The sequence below is a fragment of the Sinocyclocheilus grahami genome, unplaced genomic scaffold (genome assembly GCF_001515645.1).
Source record: "Sinocyclocheilus grahami isolate Dianchi unplaced genomic scaffold, SAMN03320097.WGS_v1.1 scaffold289.1, whole genome shotgun sequence".
In the NCBI taxonomy this organism is placed as follows: Eukaryota; Metazoa; Chordata; class Actinopteri; order Cypriniformes; family Cyprinidae; genus Sinocyclocheilus; species Sinocyclocheilus grahami.
In genome coordinates, this window is record NW_015505468.1 from 1,561,372 (window position 1) to 1,575,231 (window position 13,860).

The window sequence follows — 13,860 nt, forward strand, 5'->3', positions numbered from 1 at the left end:
CCGCTACGCGTGTGTGTGTGTGTGTGTGTGTGTGCGCGTGCGCGTGTGCATGTGTGTGTGTGTGTGTGTGTGTGTGTGAATGTGTGAGTGTGAGTGTGTGTGTGTGTGTGTGTGTGTGTGCGCTAGCATTCGAGTGTATGAAGAAGGAAAGATAGAGTGTGAGAAAGTATGGAAACATCTGCAACCACACTTAAGTGCTTCCATACCCCGTCCCTGAGGTGACACTTTGTTGTCAAGGCCTGGTCCTTGCTGCACTGAGGTAGAAGTGTCTGTGCTGATCGTTAGAGAACGACCAAAGATCACACAAGATGACATCATAAGCGAGTGAACATTTCGACAGTTATTCACACCGCTGTAGCCATCCATCCAACTCGGAATTCCAAGAACAGATGTCAAGAGTGAAAGGTGCCAAACTGCAGCAGCGTACAAGAGTCCTGCCAACACCTGTGAAGGTCCACATCTTGCTTTCATATTTGCAGAGATCAAGCTTAAATTCCCCTCATTTGTCAGTCTCTTCTTTTACCATTCTGAGCTTTCAGAATATGAACACATCGCTAAATGTGGGCACATCTGCAGTCACTATACGTTATTAGCAGGCTCACATTGTCTGCACTTTCTTGGGGGGAATTCTCCAAAACCGATTGTCAAATGTGTTGTAAGGAGGTGACAGTGCAACATTTGTATTGGTACATGGAAGCATCATTAAAATAGCCATTTAAAAAACAAATATGCAAAAGGATGTGTATCACTTTGTGAATGATATCAGGGTTTCTGCAAGACCTTTTTAAGTATTAAATTAAAGGGACACAATATGTCATTAGGTTCTCTAAATGTAAATGTCTAAGCAGAACACAATGAGATGTATTAGCAGCACAACATCCAAACGACCTCCATTACTTTTTAATTAATTTGACAAAAAATAGAATGTGGGAATAGCTTTCATTGTACCTTCTAATCACACTGCACAAAAGTAATGATCCTTCCAAGTATTTTTGTCTTGTTTTTCAGTGTAAATATGCATTAAATTAAAAATCCAGATGCAAAAATGACATTTGATGAGAAGTCTTGGTTTCTGGGAAATGTATTAAAATTAAGTGAATTTACGATTTAAATAATATCAAACATCTGCCCATGAGAGAAATCTAATTCAAAGGGTTTTCGAAAAAGTTTTCATACCCCTTTGACAGATATTTGTTCTTGTTTTAAGCATAAACTCACTTAATTCCTCAAAAAAACAACACTTCATATCTTCAATTTGCATCTCAAGTAAATGAATCTTGATTTAAAGATGTTCAGATATTTGTACTTGAAAACAAGACAAAAATACTGACAAAAATATACATTTTCTGCAGTGCATGAAACATTTAATGCCATGGACTGTATGAATTTAAGACTTTTTGCTCCGATTTAAGACCTTAATTTGTGGACGAATAAATTAAGACTTTTAAGGACAAGTCTTAATTTATTCTTCCACAAATTAAGGTCTTAAATTGGAGCAAAAAGTCTGCATAAACCCTGGATATGTATCACTGAGATGCGGTTGGACTGGGTATCAATACAGATTTCCAAGTATGATTTGATCCTGATTCAAGAATCTTGATTCAATTTGGTTCAGATTTGATTCAGCTTTGATTAAGATTTAATTTGATTCAACTCTGATTTACTTGGGTATATGGTAGCTATAATTTTTTGTCTGCATGTTCTTTTATATAGAAATTATCTCACTGCTTAGGCAGTGTTTAATTACATTTATCCACTTAGCACTTTATTTTTTTAGATGTTTTTAAATAAAGCTATTCACAAATGAGGAAAATCACAAGCAATTTGTCACAGGAACCAACAATATTCACAATGCCAGGTTTAAAGTACAAACAAAACTAGAGCAGTTTCACACAAAATTTGATCAGTTTCACACTGATTCAAATTGGTAACTCATCTTTTTTGAATTGCTTATTTTTAAAAAATCATGTGTTTGAGAATCGGACTACAATGGTTGTGTTTTATGGTTTTATCTTTCAACTGGCAGATTGCCATTAATCAAAAAAATCTATATTTTTACCCAGACCTACTGTACACGCTCTAAGATACCTGCAGGGCAATAGGGTGAAACCAAACTTGTGCATGGACCAAATAACCAAACCAAATGTAAAAACAGTCAAAATGAGTTGTGCAACTTAGCGAAAGGCTGAAAATGTTGGATTTACAAACACAGTTGCACCACAGACATACATCAAGACGGTTGATGGCCTGATGCCCCACAGTGCCAGAGAAACCAAAATCCTGCTCCCGAATTACACAACAACGTCTGTGTGGTTAAGTGTCACGCTGTTTAACACAACTTTCTCTTCATAAAGCCCACGGACAACACTAATCAAATATTTCTGGGTGGAAAATCAGAGAGTTTGTACGAGGCTCAAAAGGCTCTCATAAAAAGCCTTCAAAATATCAGACTCGCCTCTAATTAAAATCACAGTAACGCAGGGATGTGCTCATAGCCAACGTGGGAGACATAACGTGTGTGTGTGTGTGTGTGTGTGTGTGTGTGTGTGTGTGTGTGTGAGTGTGAGTGTGAGTGTGAGTGTGAGTGTGAGTGTGAGTGAGAGTGAGAGAGAGAATAAATGCAGAAAAAGAGAGTTATGAGAACGTGCTGGAAAAAAAAAAATCTCTGATTTCATAGAAAACGCTTCCAGCCATTGGAACGCTCTCAGCTGACTTCATCCTCCGTGAGCTAAATCTGAACCCATGGAGCACAAATTTCCAAAGTCTTAAAGTCCAAAGTGTGTTAATAAAGGGCATATTTGACGCTAATGCATAAGGAGGATTCAACGTCGTCCAGTTTTCCTCACTCATGATATAGACAGCTAATCGGCCTCATGTGGTTTTCAAAGACCAGGTTCTGCGTCTGGTTTGTATATTTTAAATTTCCTAGTCTTCTGATTCTGAGTCCTGCCCCACAGCCATGGATTATTACACCAGATAAGTACAATTGCCTCTGAGGTCAAATTAACAAGCTTCACATAGTCATTTTTCTGTAATCTCCAGTCATAGCTAAGAGGGAAATGAAAACCGTAGACCCTGTGCTTCGCTATATGACACTTGTCCAGTAAAGTTACAAATGCAATACAACATCATCCTCATTTCCCCAGCAAAGAAATTAAGCAGGAGAATTTTGCAAGAGTCTCCCCTCCCTAAAGTTCATTTCCCATGACCTCCACATGTGTCCAAGAGCGTTTCTCAGCTCTGCAGGCAGGAAATGCACCGATGTCAAAGGTCGAGGCAATGCCTAGGACAACAGAGACTTTAATTACAGTCAGATTGTCTTGTAAACAGACATACAACTAGAGACATATTTAGACACACAACCTCCAAATCTTCACTCATAAACAGCCCAGTCTGCAGTAACAGATCACACGAATGCTGTTCCTGCTCAATGCATTACATTCATTCATTTATTTTCAGTAAAATAGTTTGTTCCAGACCTCACATGATTTTTCTTCACATAGAGCTGGAATGTGCAATCAACTGCATGCAGGTTAAAGAAAACTGGAAAAACTTTAGCTAACTTTTCTCCTCATTCCAAGCTTTAAATATGAAAGAACAAACACACTTGCATAACGTGTTACGATCTTTCAATTCACTTTCCTATCAGACTCAAATATCTACACCTGCTGTATAACTGTGACATTTCTATAAAACGTTTTCAAAGTTCTTCCCATGTGCTTACTTTCTATCTGTCAGCCTTCTGCAAAATCCCTTTACAAACAAAAGCCAGTTCCATAATGACATCAACCTCCAGGAAGTGACATCATTCGTTTTGATGGTTAAACAGCACAAATGTCAGCGCATATTAGAAACTGCCACAAAATTGCCACTTTTAAAGCATTCCAACCTATCTGATCAAATTACAAATCTGTATGATAATATCAAAACTTTAAAAGATGTTCAAAACCAATATGACAATGACAATTAACAATGACAAACTCGTGCAAACGAACTCTCAAAGTGTCCCTCGGCTCTTTATTTCCATCCTCTTGACTGCATGCCGTTGTAAAAATTGCAAAAAAGTTATAAAATGGAAATTTGAAAGAAATACTTCCTTTATTTACAACGCAAGCATATTCATGTCATGTTCAACACAAACTGAACAACACAAATGACACAACTAAAGAGATCAAACCCAGAGCTAATGAGTAAATCGTTCAGTGCTTACGGTGTACCTTCGGTCAGGCGGTCGGCTGTGTGCATCGCCATCCATCCCTGCTGCAACCTGCACGGCTCTGAAATCCCTGGCACTGTAGGACAAAAAGCAAACACTACTGACTTATGGTACAGCCTTAAGGGAGTGCTAACAGATAGAGAGGTTAAACTAGATGAGTCAGTTCTGCAGAAGGTGGTGCATCCCTTCCCATCTTACATGCCACTGTGTCAATAATAGGCATGGTTGGCTTGTTGAAAAACAAACATCTTGGTCTCAAACCAGTCTGGTTTAAAAATTTAGCGTGCTGTTCTCCCAGTTGGTTTTACAAGGGCTCTGGCCACCTTTCATCTGGTCCAGCTTAAAGACCAGCTTTAAGTCCAGCAAACCAGTTTAGGCTCTTTTAAGTTCTTTCAGCAGGGTGTGTAGAGGTATTTTCCCAAGGAGGGGAGGATCTTTACTTTATGTTGTCAGTCAACATTTTATTTAGTCACAGCTACAGGTATGAAGCTTTTTTACCTAGTTATTTATTTTTGGAGCATGCAGTCCTAGCTAAGTTAGTCTAATAATATGGTTTTTGCACAAACACGATAAGACCAGAGTTCGAATCCCGCTTCAGCATATAATTTTTATTTTATAAGCCACACAAACTTGCTAAACGAACTGGTTACACTTTACTTGAAGGGGTGTGCATAATCATGACATGACACCTACATAATCATGACATGACACATGAATATGAAGGTTTTTTTATGCATGTTTATGACAACTGTCATTAAGTGTCATTCACTCAGTTATGTAATTTTTAATGCAAAGATGACATTGTTTGAGATGTCTTTGTTATGGCCTATGGTTAGGGGTAAGGGTAGGGGTAGGGTTAGGTCAAATAATGTCATATTTGCATTAAAAATGACATAACTGAGCGAATGACACTTAATGACAGTTGTCATAAACATGCATAAAACCTCCTTCATATTCATGACATGTGTCATGTCATGATTATGTAGGTGTCATGTCATGATTATGAAGGTGCCATGTCAGTCTTATGCACACCCCTTCAAGTAAAGTGTAACCAATGAACTTAATAGCCAGCGATCACCCTTAAGTTGTGTCACATGGAAAATGACAACTTTGGCATTTTGATAACTTCCTTTTGTATTCAACATAAAAAAATTGTACCAGCTTAATCAGATGCAAACTTTGCATGGCTGACTGTCAAGAAGAAGTCAAAATCATCACTTGAAGCCCTAGTAGCTTGACAATTTTTTAGTTATACTATTCCTTTATTCAACAGACCATGTCTATCATGGCTAAAAATGAAAAAAATTAGGGATGCACCGATATGAAAATTTTGTCCGATACCGATAACCGATTATTCTTTATTTTTGAAAGCCGATAACCGATATGTTGGCCGATAAATCTATATCCAAATTGTTATATACTTTTTGAGAGCCTGATTACAAAAAAGGTCTCATCATTAAAAGCCACATCCCAAACACTTCAACATAGTGTGCCGTCTCGCAAATCTAAGGAGAGTTTCAGAAGAATATTCACACACACATTTTCCCTACAACGATAGTTGACGATATATTCGAGCAAGTATTTTGTCACTAATCCAAGTCAATTCTCAAAAAAGTGGGTGCGTGCCTTTAGTGTGTTGCACTTGTCCAGTCGTAATTTCCCCCCTCAGATTTAAAGCATTATTCCAGCTGTTGTCATATACACGACAAACTTGTGTATTCTGAGGAAATATTGCTCTTTAGGGTGTTAGTCACATGTATCTAATTTGGGGTCGACGCCAAGTCTCAATTCAATTGCTTATGAGTCTCAAATCATTTAGTTAACGAGTGAAGTCTCGTGTTTTCATCTTCGGTTAACCACTACAGCACGCCACACTAACCACACACTAACTAGGTTATTTAGTTTGACCAGTTAAATTGAACTCGGCAACAGACGAGCACGGATCACATGAGGATTTCCTGTTCTTTTCTTTTTCTGAAATTGGTGAATGTTTCAACCACAGCTTTGACAACATCATGTGATGACCGTTTAAACATGTTTTGATTGAGTAATTCTAAAACTAATTTTATAGGTAGCGTTTTATGTATCTCAAATGCAAAAAGTTGAATTATACCTTTTTTTTTATTTTATTTTTTTACATAATTTGACAAAATTAGAGATTGGCTGAAAATGGCACACAATATAAATAGCCTATACTTCACATGTCATGTATCATATTTCATAGGGTTTCTTTAGTAAAAAAGTATACTAAAATAAAATAAATAAATAAACACAAGTTTTAGGTTATTGCAAATGATTTAGAGAAATATAGCTTTAAACGTAAAAACAAATCTTTTTATAATAGATTTTCAGAATCTGGCACAATTGTAAAAAAAAAACCTGCATTTACAAAGTAGCTTTTTGATAAAGGCACGATAAAAGGTTCCCAAGGCTTTATATAACATGAAAAATTGTTTTAATAAAACTCAACCTCTGGGACATAGGCCAATAGTGACTGAAATCAATAAACATCTACATAATATGCAGCTTTTCCAAGTTTTTTTTAATTTTTTTAAGCAATACACTTTGTGTACGAAACAGGCTGAAATTTTAGCCATTTAGGCCTTAATTTCCATCTCCATTCTGTATATTCAAACTTGCACATCACATTCAGTTTAAGATTATCAGTGAATAACTTAAAATTGGGTATGTTCCTTACAGAAAGCTACTGTAGGCCCTAATGTGTGGGCTCAAAAGACATTGCAAGTTATATTTATTTATTTATTTAGTCATTTAGCAGATGCTTTTATCCAAAGCGACTTACAAATGAGGACAACAGAAGCAATCAATTGTAGTATTAAAACAACTAAAAACAGATCCAAAACTAAAACTTTATAAATACTACCTAGACAGACAGACAGATAGCTTTTTTATCCCTTTTAGAGCCTGAATCAGACGTGATCATTATTAAAGGTTCTTCATGAAACCACAGATGCCACGTGTATGACATCTAGACCCAAGATGAATGAATTTAAATGGGACACATCATGTGTTTATTGTACTATGAAAACATGCTGTAACTTTTGGAAATCAAAACTTCTAAAATCCATTGATTAACACAAAATGATCCACATTTGCTTTTCAATCATGACTATGTGGTGTTCAGAATCATAAAAAGGCAAATGCAGATACTATTATGCCATGAATGAAAGCAGCAACAAATTGTGTCTCATTTCATATGCTGTCTACAGTACATAGAAGTCTTAAAGGTAAAAAAAGACAATACAAATGGAATGCTATGACCTCTTCAAAAAGTACATGTAATAATATCCAGTTCACCTCCTTGGATTCTCATAAACACTTTGGTCAGCGTATCACCTGTGATGATGTTGTAGCTGATCATTGCAATATGCGAGATGCAATAAAGGCAAAAATATATATTCTTTAAAATCTTATTTCACCTATAAATACAATAAAAGGCAATTAGGACATATAGTAGATGTCTGTGATTACCGATGAATGGGTAAATAAATTGTAGAGCCGACACGATCAAATATCCTATCTGGCCGAATGTGCTGAACCAGAGACGTTTTAAAAGAATTAGACAGTTATGTGTAAAATACGTTATGCATTGGTTATAAAGAAAGCATAGCAGTGCTATGTTAAAGGCGTAGTTCACTCAAAAAATGACATTTTGGTCATCATTTACTCAACATCCTGTAATTTAGATCCCATTTTGTCTTTTTTTCATCTGTGAAATGCAAACGTTGGGTGGAATATCTGAGCTGCTCTTTTTTATGGTGAGGAAAGCATTACAGAATATATTTATGAGATAGTGAATTGGTGGGTTTTTGTTAAATGTGAGCCAAAATCATCACAATTAAAAGAACCAAAGACTTAAACTACTTCAGTCTGTGTGCATTGAATTTATTTAATACACGAGTTTCACAATTTGAGTTGAATTACTGAAATAAATGAACTTTTCCACGACATTCTAATTTATTGAGATGCACCTGTATATCATAGGACTAGAAAAATAGACTTAATTTTCTATACAGATATTGCACTGACTACTATATCTTGCTTTAACTATCCTGTTTTATTTAAAATAAGTAAAGGACAATCAACCCCAAAGAATAAATGAAAAATTACAAATATACAGTGGGTACGGAAATTATTCAGACCCCCTTAAATTTTTCACTCTTTGTTATATTGCAGCCATTTGCTAAAATCATTTAAGTTAATTTTTTTTCCTCATTAATGTACACACAGCACCCCATATTGACAGAAAAACACAGAATTGTTGACATTTTTGCAGATTTATTAAAAAAGAAAAACTGAAATATCACATGATCCTAAGTATTCAGACCCTTTGCTGTGACACTCAAATATTTAACTCAGGTGCTGTCCATTTCTGCTGATCATCCTTGAGATGGTTCTACACCCTCATTTGAGTCCAGCTGTGTTTGATTATACTGACTGGACTTGATTAGGAAAGCCACACACCTGTCTATATAAGACCTGACAGCTCACAGTGCATGTCAGAGCAAATGAGAATCATGAGGTCAAAGGAACTGCCTGAATTTGTAATTTTTCATTTATTCTTTGGGTATATATATATATATATATATATATACTGTCAGCCAAGAGTTATACAGTCATCAAACTATGAAATAACACAAATGAAACTATGGGAATTATCTAGTGACGCAAAAAAAAAAGGAAACAAATCTATTTTAGACAAATTTATTTAATCTATTTTATATATATATTAAACTTAAAGTTCAAATGTACACTTGATGATGCTTTTCCCTCGGCATCCACTTCAACTAATCAACTTAAAATAATAATAATAATAATGATGATAATGATAATAATAATAATACTAGCAATAATGATAACAATATTGATAATGATAATAATAACAACAATAATAATAGTTTTGTAATCAAATTTACATATTCAATTTACATTTGTCAACATGTTTTTAAGATCAAGAGGAAGATATATTCAGTTCAGTGTGTCCAAACTTTTGACTGGTACTGCCTGTATGTATTTATTCATTTTATATGTATGTTATTTTCTAGAAGCATTGATAACAGAACAATTCCTATAATTCTGGATCCTATAATGGAATTGATTAAATTAAATGAAGCCGAGGACACTGAACTAGTTTTCCCATGTCCTTATGTGAAGACAACAAACAATCCCTGTCACCGTCCATCTGTAAAGACAAAAACTCTTGAATGTTCGATATGTTCAATATATCTCATGAATGATCAGAAAAAAATGCAAACTCACCTGTTGAACAGTGCCGCTTTTCTCTCTTTTGTGGTTTTCCATTAAAAACAAGCCTTCTGAGATGTCCTGCTGCACTAGATGGAGGTTCCCCATGTCATGGACTCCAGCAGCAGTTAAAGTGCTCCACCTGATTAAACCGTATTATAGCTGCCGGACCAACATTTGCTCAACAGTCTCACTTTATTGGGAAATAGTGGAAAGTACCTGAACTCTGTACAAATGTAACGAAACAAAATGCACTGGGATAGATAGATAGATAGATAGATAGATAGATAATTGAGCAAGTGTCCACAGTCTTCCTGAGTGTGAAACAAAACAATGCACAACTTAGATAATTAGATACATAAGGTGCATCGGGATATGTTGCGTTGTGTTGCGTTGTGTTGCGTTGCGTTGTGTTGTGTTATGGTGTTATGTTGTGTTATGGTGTTATGGTGTTATGTTGTGTTATGTTGTTATGTTATGGTGTTATGTTGTGTTATGGTGTTGTGTTATGTTATGTCATGTCATGGTGTTATGTCATGTTATGGTGTTATGTTATGTCATGGTGTTATGTTATGGTGTTATGTTATGTTATGTTGTTATGTTATGGTGTTGTTATGTTATGGTGTTATATATTATTCAGTAAAAGCTTATGCCATTATTTTAGTTTACTATTATTGAATGTGGTTAATCAAAAGGCTGATTTTGATTCATTTTTAACTTTAACTTTTGACCTTCTGTTTTACCATCTGCATTGCTATTGGTGGTTATGGGTATTTTAAAGTACAACACGGATTTAAATAGTTCAACAGGCTGGTAAATTAACAATATGTGTTAATTATATAGCTTATTAAATGTAGGCCTAAATAAACACAAGACAATGTTAAAAACGCTTCTGCTTAAATGTTGAAGTTGAAATCACATAAGCAGTGTTTTGGTTTCATCATCTACGGAAAATGTACGTTTATGAAAAGAAAAGGGGAAAAAATGGACTAGGTGAAAATAAAATCCACTAGGTGGCGCCATCAGGCTTCGCTGTCCTCGTCTGAAGCGTGTGACTGACGTTTTGAACTGTCAAAATGCGCTGGAAGTTACTGGAAAATGTATTAAAATTACAAAATGTCTTAAATTTATTTATGTTACGTTTTTATGAACTCAATTAAAAAAGTTTGTGGTAAAAGTCTATTAAAATATACCTTTTGCAAGGTGAATTTAAAGTATATTCTTGAAGTGCTTCATAGAAAGATAATTGTCATTTCTTTACTCCATCACGTTGATATTTTACAGTAGCCTACTGATGTTTTATTACAGAAAACATGAGATAAGGTGACGCACCTGTCTTTTTACCTCGTCTTTTTGACGACACTGTCAATTAAAATCTAACAGTATCTATAGAGAAAGAAAATCAAGACAACATACTTGTCTGTTATTTTAATTTTGTTGTAATCTATTTTGTTTTGTCAAAATGTGCGTATTTTAAGTTAAAAACAAAGGGTGGGGCGATCAAGACATCCTCGTGACAAATAAAATAAAATATGAAAAATAAAAATATCTATATTAAATCAAAGTTCTGTCAAGTTCTGAAAATGCAGGACTCCTCCCATGGCGAAGGTCAAGTTTTTAACATTCATGAGAGAATGTTTTCCATTGGACGGTTAAGATGGAACGTCTGCACAGTCTAATTAATATTCATGAGGCAAGCCATTGCCAACAGAAGATGAACGAGGCAACGTTGGCATGGCGTACTTAATATTCATAAGCCCAGCCTCAGGCATAGTAGGATTGGTGATTTCGTTCTGTACCTAATGAATAACCGGAAGCGCTCATCTCTGTGATCTCAGGCACTTCGCTCTCTTTGATCAGTCTTCTACAATTTTTTTTCTCTCGCAGAAAATCCCTTGGAGTTTCATTGGGTAAAGTTGCACACACTGTCAGTTTACCTCCACCTTGTATCACTGCATCAAGTTTTGCTCCTGGGCGCTGAGGATTAATTTTTACACAAAACAATTGCGATTTTTGCTGGAAGATGGTGAGTGGATCATGAAGTGCTGATGAAAGCTATACAAAATATATAGTCAATAAAAAATGCTTCAGGTTATAATTGAATGCAAATAACAATACCATGTCTGATGCATTAAAGAGTTATGTCTAACCAGGGTTTTAAAATGAAATCAGAGGTTGTCTAAGCTTGTTTGTTATTATAAAGTAGCAAAAGTCATTAACATGCTTTGGTTTGAGATTATTCTCTCATTCGGATGACAGTAGCCTATGCAATGTAACGCACTCCTGTCTTTTTCAGTGATTCATATAGCTTAGTTGGCTGTGATAGGCTTACTTTTCTATTTCTGTATTACATACAGTAGCCTAAGTCATTGTTGTCATAACAGCATCATATGCAAAAGAAAAAAGTTATTTACATATCTTTACATTGATTGATTCGTTTGGTTTTCCGACATCCATTTATGCATGTCCGCACTGGTCTAGACTGCGCCACGGGTTTTGTGCTTTAATTTAACGTAGAGCATTTGATAATACTTCTAATGCATTTGATTAGCGCACTGTTGAAACGCCTATAATATTGAAAACAAATTATCAAAGCGATCCTCTTCAGTTAGTTATTTTCACGCCTTGGGTTTTTTTTAAGACATGTCAACTGTCCTAACCCTGGTTGACGCCCTGGAAATCCACTCTTCCAGTGATTGATTCTTGAATCTGAGGTGGAAGAGATGCCACAGGATTAAAAAAAAAGGTTAAATCAGCTCGCACGGTGATTTATGTTTGTAGTAGACTGCTAAACCGCGTTTAATTTGACTTTGGTAATGAACCATGTGCAGTTCGACTCATTTCCCGGAATCGGTTCTTTCGAACAGTTCAATCTGAATCCCTCACGTAATCTCTGACATTCTACACGACCAGAGAAACCATATGAAAGCTAATTTACTCAGTTTCTGCCTAGTTATAAATACATAATAATAATAATAATGTTTTTTAAATCGTTTATTGTAAGTTCCAGTATGTTTTAGATCCGATTCGGCTCATACAAACAAAAATTCAAAACAATTCAAACTAAATGAATTTACATAAAATAAAATAAAATTGATTTACATATTTTACATCAATGCATGTTTTGTTAAATGATGTTGTAGTGCATTGGTTTACAGTGATGGGGGTAATATATTACAAGTAACGCGAAGATTACTTTTTTCAAGTAACTAGTAAAGTAACGCATTACTTTTTAATTTACAAGAGAATATCTGAGTTACTTTTTCAAATAAGTAACGCAAGTTACTTTTTTAGGTTAAATCAGCTCGCACGGTGATTTATGTTTGTAGTAGACTGCTAAACCGCGTTTAATTTGACTTTGGTAATGAACCATGTGCAGTTCGACCCATTTCCCGGAATCGGTTCTTTCGAACAGTTCAATCTGAATCCCTCACGTAATCTCTGACATTCTACACGACCAGAGAAACCATATGAAAGCTAATTTACTCAGTTTCTGCCTAGTTATAAATACATAATAATAATAATAATGTTTTTTAAATCGTTTATTGTAAGTTCCAGTATGTTTTAGATCCGATTCGGCTCATACAAACAAAAATTCAAAACAATTCAAACTAAATGAATTTACATAAAATAAAATAAAATTGATTTACATATTTTACATCAATGCATGTTTTGTTAAATGATGTTGTAGTGCATTGGTTTACAGTGATGGGGGTAATATATTACAAGTAACGCGAAGATTACTTTTTTCAAGTAACTAGTCAAGTAACGCATTACTTTTTAATTTACAAGAGAATATCTGAGTTACTTTTTCAAATAAGTAACGCAAGTTACTTTTTTTTCTCTCCAATTTATTGATTGACAGCTCTCCTGTCCCCATGTTGAGAGAAATCAGATGTTACTGTAGTTCTAAAATAAATATGAATATGCATTAATTCATCTCACTCAGATTCAGTATTCCTCAAAATGAATAAAAATAATGCAACTCAGAATATGACGCAAACCTGCAATAATTCAGTGTTAAACAACACAAATATCCTTTATGTATTTAATCCCATTCTATTTGCTTCTGACCTTCGATGATCCAGTTCAACCGTACTAATAAGCCAAAATTACTCTAGACAAACATTTGTGTCTTTTTTTATTGCTGAAGTGTGTTGAAATGTCTTTTTCTGTATTCTGCTGTACGGACGTAAATTTTCATTTCCTTCAGCCTGAGGCTTATTCATTTCACGTCTGGTGTGAAAAGGCTTTTATATTTGCCAAAAATATAACTTTTTTATTTTAAAAACAAACAAGCAAGCCCTGTCTAGATTTAAAAAAGTAACGCAAACGTAACGTAACGCATTACTTTCCACAAAAAGTAACTAAGTAACGTA

The 13,860-nt window shown here is 35.0% G+C and overlaps 2 protein-coding genes across 2 annotated transcripts in view; one reads left to right on the plus strand and one right to left on the minus strand.

The window, feature by feature from the left end:
* Nucleotides 1–4,288, minus strand: part of LOC107600686 (cordon-bleu protein-like 1) — a 61,863-nt gene extending 57,575 nt beyond the window's left edge. Inside the window, exon 1 of the mRNA XM_016292643.1 lies at nucleotides 4,211–4,288. Within this exon, the coding sequence (XP_016148129.1) occupies nucleotides 4,211–4,251 (41 nt within the window). The 5' untranslated portion in view covers nucleotides 4,252–4,288. The remainder of the gene's footprint in view (nucleotides 1–4,210) is intronic.
* A 7,089-nt stretch (nucleotides 4,289–11,377) lies between these two features.
* LOC107600687 (sodium channel protein type 2 subunit alpha-like) overlaps nucleotides 11,378–13,860 on the plus strand; it is a 67,109-nt gene continuing 64,626 nt past the window's right edge. Inside the window, exon 1 of the mRNA XM_016292644.1 lies at nucleotides 11,378–11,507. The gene's annotated coding sequence lies outside the window, so the exon portion shown is untranslated. The remainder of the gene's footprint in view (nucleotides 11,508–13,860) is intronic.